This window comes from Urocitellus parryii, chromosome 5 (assembly GCF_045843805.1).
Source record: "Urocitellus parryii isolate mUroPar1 chromosome 5, mUroPar1.hap1, whole genome shotgun sequence".
Classification (NCBI taxonomy): domain Eukaryota; kingdom Metazoa; phylum Chordata; class Mammalia; order Rodentia; family Sciuridae; genus Urocitellus; species Urocitellus parryii.
This window is the reverse complement of record NC_135535.1, coordinates 19,720,773-19,729,558: the sequence shown is the minus strand read 5'-3', so window position 1 is coordinate 19,729,558 and position 8,786 is coordinate 19,720,773. Positions and strand designations below refer to the sequence as shown.

Genomic DNA, 8,786 nt, shown 5'->3' with positions numbered 1-8,786 from the left:
GAAGCAGCTAATGTTAGCTGCTAATGATGACAAACTTAGTTGTTTTTTTTGCTTTAGAGGGTGCTGGGATCGAACTCAGGGCAGTGCTCTAGCACTGAGCTACGTCCCAAGCACCACGCATGTTTTCTTTTATAATAAAAACATTTATCCTGCTAATCAAGAGAAAAAAACACCGCAGCCATGTGCCAGCCAGGACAAAGCGGCCCCGCCCCTCGCCCGCTTCCGACCCGTGAGAGTGCGCCTGCTCCGACGCTTCTTCCGCCCACGTGACCAGCTCAGGCTCCTCCCCGCTTCCAACATGGCGCTGCCCTGGGGCTCCATCCGCACGTGAGAAAGACTGGGCTACTGAGACTCGGAGAGTACCGCACGCGAGCTACTTTGTCCTGGCAGCGATCGCTTGTAGCTCTTCGACCCTTTCTGAGGTCCTCCGTGCCGCTGCCCCTCTTCAGCCATGAAGATAAAACCCATTTCCCACAAGACCGAGAACACCTACCGGGTGAGCGCGAGTGCTTGGGCCGGGAGCCACGGGTACCTCCTGCCTCAGCTTAAGACTGGCACAGAACTCTTGGGGCTGCAGAGTCTGGGCAGAGAGTGGGACACTTGTCAGGAGGCTCTGGCGAAAGTGGAAGATTCCGGGTGTAGTAAAAGTGGAGAGGGAAAGTTTTCAAGCTTTCGCTGATAGCTTGTGAGATTTGGGCCGTCCCGGATACCTTTCAGTCTAGAGTGAAATTTATTATCCCAGAATCTCCCTTGATTTTTTATCTTTAAAAAACAAGCGGGAGAAGATAAGTGACTTCCAGTTAATGGCTACTGTAGCTCTTTTTCTGGGTGCTTCCTGGCAATTTGTTTCCAGGTTTAAAAACCACTCTTATTGCAGGTTTAAAAATCACTCTTATTGCAAAAACTTAGCTGGGTCCCTGCGCTTGTGTAGTGGTGTGAAACTAATAAATCCAGATAATCTAATCTTCAGCGTTTACGTAGGTTTACCAGTCTAGTATGGAAATCTTATTTGAAATAACATAGCTGGAAGAACTTAATGCAAATATACAGAAAAATTAATTATCCTCCAATAGTAATGCAGTGTCTTTGTTTAAAGTCTTGTGCCATTCAATTGTTTTTATACTTACCCTTGTGTTTCATCAGTGATGCTTTCTTTTAGTTTAAAATTCATTTATGTAGTTTATGATTGATAGAAAACACAAGTCTGAAATGCCAAGCAAAGCATACATTTATTTGTAATGATTGCACATAAGGGTTTTTGAACCTTTACACTTTTTTTTGTTTGTTTCATAAGAAAATTGCCCACATATGATTATTATATAGCACTCAGATATTCAAAATGCTATAAGTACTAAATGATAATGTATCTTAAATATGCTTTCCCTCCCCAGTTTCTTACATTTGCTGAACGATTGGGGAATGTGAATATTGATATTATTCACCGTATCGATAGAACAGCAAGTTATAAGGAGGTAAGAAAAATGTGATATTAGAAAGTCTTAAAGTATTTGTGATGCTTTTCCTGTATTTTTTTTTCAGTTTTCTCTATTAATAAAAGTGATTTCTTTTTCAAACTATTCTTACATGAGCATGAAATGCATTAGACCTGTGCTGTCTAACACAGAAGCCATACTAGCCATACATGTCTAGTTGTTACCATATTGGACAAGTATAGATAGGGAACATTTCTTTCCATCCTTGCAGAAAGTTCTGTTGAATGATGCTATAAAGGCAGTTGATTTGACTTGATAATCAACTGGCTTTTGTGATTCAAGCCTTTTCCTTTCTCTTGTGCATTCTGACACTGCTGCATGTTTGTATTATTTTAAAGTGATTTTGATGAATCACTTTTCTGGGGCTTAGTTTCCTCTATTAAAAAAAAAATTGGGGGGGTTTAGACTACAGGATTTTCCAGTTCTAATCACATTCTACCTATGTCATCCCTTTGGACAGAAATCTTCCTCATTTTACTGTATCAATTCATTATTCCTCCACTGACTAACCTTTTAAGGTCTTGTATAACATGCCTTTAACTTGAGAATTCAACTTTAGTTTTTATTCTTCATTTGGCTCTAGTCAAAGTCTACTCACTGTGTCTTTAAAAGCATTGTCTCTTCTGTATAGGTTCAGTGTGTTAAATCATGTTACCTAGGTAAGCACATAATGCTTTGGGAACTCATAGTGAAGACAGAGTACCCTAAATGCTTTGGAGGTATAGAATGGAGTGTCAAAGAGGTGATCTAGACAAGATGCTACTTGAATTGAATTTCATTATTTGTATAGATTTTGGCATGGCAAGCAGAACAGGGAGCGCTATTCCAGGCTGAGGGAGAAGCCTACATAAAGGAACAGAGGCTAGGAAATGCATGTCACATTTAAGGCAACACAAAGAAAGAATTTCATATGCCATTCTAAGTTCAGATTTTTCTTGAAGCTGTGGGAGTGAGAGACGTGAATCAAGCTTTAAGTTTTTGATCTGTTTTTAGTGTAGAGGAAAGAATGGGTCTTGAGTCAGAGCAACCAGTTGTAAGGATCTGGTAGTCATTTGAAGTAAGAAATTATTATGGGGTAGTTCCAGTCAAGATGGAGAGAAGGGAAGAATTCCAAAGATACTAAGGAAGTATGACCTACTGGATATGCAGGAAGGAGGAGAATGGTGTTAAAGGTTTTGGTTCTTATAACTGGGTGATTGAGGATGTCACTTATCAAGATAGAGTTGTAGGAAGAGGAGCATGAGTTTTGGAGAGAAGATAATTTGTTGCATTTGAGACTAGTAGAATTTGATATTCAGTACCTATGGACATGAAAATGATACTATTCGAAAGATATTTGGGTATATGGATCTCGAGAATAGGTGATTTCAGAGGTAGAATTAGATTTGACATTCAGTAGATGGCTTATAGTTTAAGCCATAGAAAAGTTCAAAAGTACTAAGGGGTAGAATGTTAATTTAGAGAGCATGGGATAGGACCTGGGCTGGGTGGTCTAGAATGGCCTCAGTCACATGATTGGCAGCTGGCTGGGGCTTGTTGGTCTTGATTCTCCTCATGCCTCTTTTTCTCCAATAGACTAGTCTTCTTTTTATGATGGAGAATCTTTCCAAGAGAGTAAAAGTAGAAGCATAAAGCCTTGCTTTTGGTATCACAGTGTCTCTTCGATTGAATTTTATTGACCAGAGCAAGTCTTGAGGCCAGGCCAGATTCATGGGATTAGGAAATAGACTCCATCTCTTGGTGGGAGGAGCAGGGATGTGGTATGTCATAAGTGTCTGACATGTGTCAGTAAGTATGGAATGCTAGAAATATCTTTTTCATTTAGATTTTAAACTGTAATGTTTATTTTTCTTCTACCTTAGGGGTGCTAAATAAAATTTAATGGGATTTTCTTTTTCCTATATTCTCCTTGTTTATTTTTATTTTATCTCATTTTTATCTTTTAAAATTTTCAAAACACAATTTAATGGAAAAATTTTTTTTAAAATATTTTTTTAGTTGTCAGTGATCCTTTATTTTATTTATTTATCTGTGATGCTGAGAATCAATCCCATTGCCTCACACATGCTAGGCAAGTGCTCTACCACTGAGCCACAGCCCCAGCCCTGAAAAAAAATTTTTTTGGCATGTTGTTCAGGTATGTGCCTAGGTATTTTCTGTCTCTGTCTTTCTCTCTGTATATGTATGTGTGTATGTGCATGTGCATATATACACATGCATGGTAATAATTTACTTATTGGCTTTATCTTTCAAAGAACAAAATAATATATACTGTGTTAATGAGATAACCAACATGTTGTGAACTTAGAAAAAAGACAGTTCTCCTTATTGCTAAGGAAATCATCATTAATGGTTCAGTATATGTGTATTCTTCCACAGTTTTCTCTCATACTCATATAAACATACGCCAACATTTACAGAGGTTTTTGTTTTGTAAAAATTAGATCCCAACGTATATTTCACTATGTAACTTGGCTTTTGTCACTTTGGGAGTATATCAACATTCAATATCCTCCTAGTTTAATATAAAATATAGTGGGGTTTTGTTTGTTTTGTTTTGTTTTTTAATGCTGGGGATTGAACTTCTTTTTCAATAGCCACATAATATATTTTACTATATTTAGACTATAGTTATTCCAACAGTTTTCCTATTGTTGGATTTTTAGGCTGTTTTGTTTCCACTATAGTAGAACCGGATATACGTTTTTGTACTTCTATGTTTGCAGTTTTTTGTTTCAAAAAACTATAGAGTTGCTAGATCAAAGGGTAAATCTATTTTTAATTTTAATAGAAATGCCAGATAGCTTTGCCATAAAGTTGTAGCAGTTATTTCCAAAATCACCATGAAAGAACTGTAAAGAATCAGCACTTTTTTTTTTCTGTGTCTAAACTTGCAAAAAAATAAAATAGAAAAGAATTTTTTTCTATGTGACTATTTTGTGGGCTTTAGAGAATCATTCAATACAACCAAATCAACAAAACATTGTTTTTATTTTACTTTTATATTTTGGTGATTAAACCCAGGGCCTTGTGCATGGAAGGCAAACATTGTGCTACTGATTTACATTTCCAGCCTAAAACTTTGTTTTTATAAATTATCTGTTGATACTATCATTTCTAATTGCTTTTTAAAGTGTTAGTTAACATACTTTTCAAAAACAACTAAAAAAGACTTTAAACTCTTAGTTATTGTCCTAACATATTAATATTATTATCATTATTATTATTGTTAAACTTTGTCATAGTTTTCTTGTACTTGTCTGATTAATGGACTGCTTTAATCTTGGCAGGAGGTTGAAACCTACTTCTTTGAGGGTCTGCTGAAATGGAGAGAATTAAATCTTACGGAACATTTCGGTATTTTAAATTTTGTTTTAATTTGTACTTTATATGTTCAAAACAGCTAAATAATAATGTGATAGAAAGCAGAACACATTCCTTTCTCTTTTTTTCACCCAGGCAAATTTTACAAAGAAGTTATTGGCAAATGCCAATCATTTAATCAGTTGGTCTATCATCAAAATGAAATCGTTCAGAGTTTGAAGACTCACCTGCAAATTAAGAACAGTTTTGCCTACCAACCCCTTTTGGAGTAAGTAACATCTTGAGAGAAAATTTGATATTTTTTTAACTTTTAAGAAAGATTGTGTTTTATAGCTGCACATGCCTTGGATCAGATATTTGTAATTTAGAAACAAGAAGAATTTACCTTTCCTGTTAGATCAGAATATCAGGAAAATGTGCATTATCATTAAACAGAATCCTAGGTGTGTAATTTTGCATTTGTCATGTACTCCTAAAAGAACCCCATTTTTTTTTTTTTTTAATATATACTATGGAAGCAGGTAACTACAGCCTTGAAGAAATGTACCTTCTGACCTGATTTTTTTGTTGAACACTTTAAGATCTGAAGAATTTTGTATCTCTTAAGACTTGATTTAGAAGTATTTTGAATTAATTAATCTGATGATCATAGGTAATCTATCATCATATAGATTTATAACCTTTATTTAAAAAAAAAAAACTACATAATCAGTTTCTTCTTTTTAAAATCCAGTTTGGTTGTACAGTTGGCACGAGATCTGCAGATGGATTTCTATCCACACTTTCAAGATTTTTTCCTGACCATCACATCCATCCTAGAGACCCAGGACACCGAATTATTAGAATGGGCTTTTACCTCACTGTCATATCTTTACAAGTATCTGTGGAGATTGATGGTGAAGGACATGTCCAATATATACAGGTGACCCTTTTCTCTCTCCAGTATGTTTTTTTATTTATATTTCTCTTCTGTCTGGCCGCTTCCTGACTCTAAACTACCTTTGCAGCTTGATTCCTAATTATTTCCTTATATAGAGTTGATTTGCCAGCCAGAGTGACTCATTATCTAGTCTAGCAATCTGCGTTGAATGTATCTTGTTTATATTGACCTAACCTTCTCTCATCTACAACTATTGAAATTATACCCAGTCATCCAAACCTAACTTGGATTTCATAACTTCCACAAATATTCCCAGGCACCTTTACCAGAAGTGAAAGCATTTGTTTATTATCATTTATATTACACAGCTTTCATTTTAACTATTTGTAGTATAGTGCTGTTTCCTTTAAACCCATGAACTCTTTAAGAATCCTGTCTTAAACACTTATTTACCCAGCTACCATTATGCTTACTAAGCTAAAAGAGATACCCAGTATTTTTGAGCTTATGTAGACAGGGAAGGAGAATGACTTCCATGGTAGCATTTTAAGGAAAGATTATTATCTGTTTAAATTTGGTATTTGATGGGATTTGGTCTCCTGATTGTTTCAACGTGGTAATCGCCACAGGAATACTTAAGATCAGCGGTCAACTGTTTACCCGCTATCAGAAAGTAGAACAGTGGTTTTGTGCCACCCCCTTTACCTGCCCACCCTTTTCTTTTAGGAACTTTGAACAAAGGATGAGAAAGAAGTATTTTTCTACTCTTGACTATTTCTCTATGAAGCTTTGAATAAAATGATTAAAAGCCAAGATTGTGTCATTAACAACCTATGAGGTTTTTAGGGGAGTATAGTTTATTTGGTTTTATAACTTCAGCTGTCATAAAAACTATCACTTTTATGTCTCCTAAGAAAAGTTCTTTAATTCTAAATTTATTTGCTTTCAGTGTGTGACATCTTCAATGGCCTGGATATTTTTACTTGAATATTGTTAAAACCAGGTTTTTAACACATCTCTGTTCACACCATCTTTTCTTACCTTTTATTTATTCGTGTGCTCATAAATATGAACTAAGGGCATACCTTGTACCAAGTCCCATTTGGCTGCCCTTTTTTCTTTTTTTATCAGTTATACTGACAGTCTTCCTGTATCACACCTTGAAAGCATATTTGACACAGTCATCTTCAAGGACTCTAAGATGCTGTTATGTACACATGTACTCTGAGTATTTACTGCATGCTCTCTGCTTGGAAGGCACTTGAGATATGGTCACAAATAAAACATGAAAATCCCTCTTCTTACCAAGACATTTTAATGGGGGAGAAACATCTGAGGTACATGCCTGGCATGTTCAATGAAGAACATGAATAATAATAAGAGCAATTAGGTGATGTCAGAGTACTAGTAGATGGGGGCCAGTTCATGGTGGGTCTTGTGGACTACTGTAAGATTTTTTATTTCATTGCAGCAGATACTTTAATGTCTCTTGGGTCTATCCTTTACCATCTTCCTCTATCATCAGCCCAAGTTTGCCTGATGTTATCAGCTTTCCAAGTGGATTACCTGTCTCTCCCCCCTCCCCTTTATTTTATCCTTTCTCTTGCTCCCAAATTAATCTTTCTGAAAGTATTTGTTATTTAGCCATTATTTATTAGTACCTGCTGTGAGTAAGAAGTTGTTGGGAACTAGGAATATGGCCAAAATGAGAGAGAAATTCGTATTCCATTATCTTCCATATTAGAGAGGCCAATTTATGTAAGTAATTTGTTATAGCTGCATGGATATGTGACCTTCAGCAGGTAACTTAGTCTTTGTGTCTCAGTTTCATTATCTGTAGAATGAGAGTAATAATAGTACTCATCTCAAAGAGTTCTTGTGCTGATTAAATGAAAGTAACACAGAGTAAGTTCTTGCGTAGAGGTAAGTTAGAGTTAAAATTAATCTGCTTGGTGTTCACAGCTATCTGTTTACGTGAGTAACTTTTTCTGCAGCTTTTTTCAGCCTCTCACCTTTATTCTCCCCCAGCCTCTGCATCTCACCACCAACATTCTTCCTCTTTTTTTTTTTTTTTAAAGAGAGAGTGAGAGAGGGGAGAGGGAGAGGGAGAGAGAGAGAGAGAGAGGGAGAGAGGGAGAGAGAGAGAGAGAGAGAGAGAGAGAATTTTTAATATTTTTTATTTTTTAGTTCTCAGCGGACACAACATCTTTGTTGGTGTGTGGTGCTGAGGATCGAACCCGGGCCGCACGCATGCCAGGCGAGCGCGCTACCGCTTGAGCCACATCCCCAGCCCAACATTCTTTCTCTTTGAGACAGAATAGCCTCCTTATTATTTCTTGACCATAATCAATGCTGCCTGTTCTGTCTTTATTCTTCTGTTTATCCTAACATTCCCTACAGAATTTCTGTCATTCAGAACTCACTGCTAGTTTTAGCTTTTCATGGAGTCTTTGCTATAAGACCAGCACCACTGAATGTGGGACTCTCAAGTCTTGCGTTTGACATGTAATTAAGTAATTAAGATGTTAAACTTGTGTTATACCTCTTAGATATTCCTCGCATGCTTAGCACAGTGTTAGTTTTATTGCTGACATGTAGTATATCTTTATTAGAGTCATATGGTTAATAAATTATCTTATTTTTCTCATTTATAGCATGTATAGTACACTCCTGGCTCATAAAAAACTACACATAAGAAATTTTGCTGCTGAAAGCTTTACATTTTTGATGAGAAAGGTTAGTTTGATGTTTTATATATTTGCTGCTAGTTGATCATCAAGAATCTGATGACCAGAAGTAGACACTTTGTAAAAATATGGCTATTATGGACTAACTTTTTAAAATACGTAGACAAACCTGATACTATTTTGACTATATCTCTGTAAAGTTTAGTCTTTGCTCACTAATTAATTTGATGTAATTTGGGGTCACTCTTGTTATTTAGGTTTTTGGTAACTTTCTGTGTGTATATTTCAAAAGTATTTTCAAATTCAAATCCGTAATACATTCACAGTAAGATGAACAGGAAGTTCTGTAACAGTTTCCTTGAAAAATGGAGGCGTAGTGTGATTTGTGTTTGTCTAAAAATT

The 8,786-nt window shown here is 36.0% G+C and overlaps 1 protein-coding gene across 1 annotated transcript in view; it reads left to right on the top strand.

The window, feature by feature from the left end:
• The first annotated feature begins 300 nt into the window (after nucleotides 1-300).
• Nucleotides 301-8,786, top strand: part of Utp20 (UTP20 small subunit processome component) — a 95,206-nt gene continuing 86,720 nt past the window's right edge. The window contains exons 1-6 of the mRNA XM_026397192.2: nucleotides 301-496; nucleotides 1,392-1,472; nucleotides 4,784-4,850; nucleotides 4,953-5,085; nucleotides 5,551-5,739; nucleotides 8,352-8,433. Of these exons, the coding sequence (XP_026252977.2) occupies nucleotides 452-496; nucleotides 1,392-1,472; nucleotides 4,784-4,850; nucleotides 4,953-5,085; nucleotides 5,551-5,739; nucleotides 8,352-8,433 (597 nt within the window). The 5' untranslated portion in view covers nucleotides 301-451. The remainder of the gene's footprint in view (nucleotides 497-1,391; nucleotides 1,473-4,783; nucleotides 4,851-4,952; nucleotides 5,086-5,550; nucleotides 5,740-8,351; nucleotides 8,434-8,786) is intronic.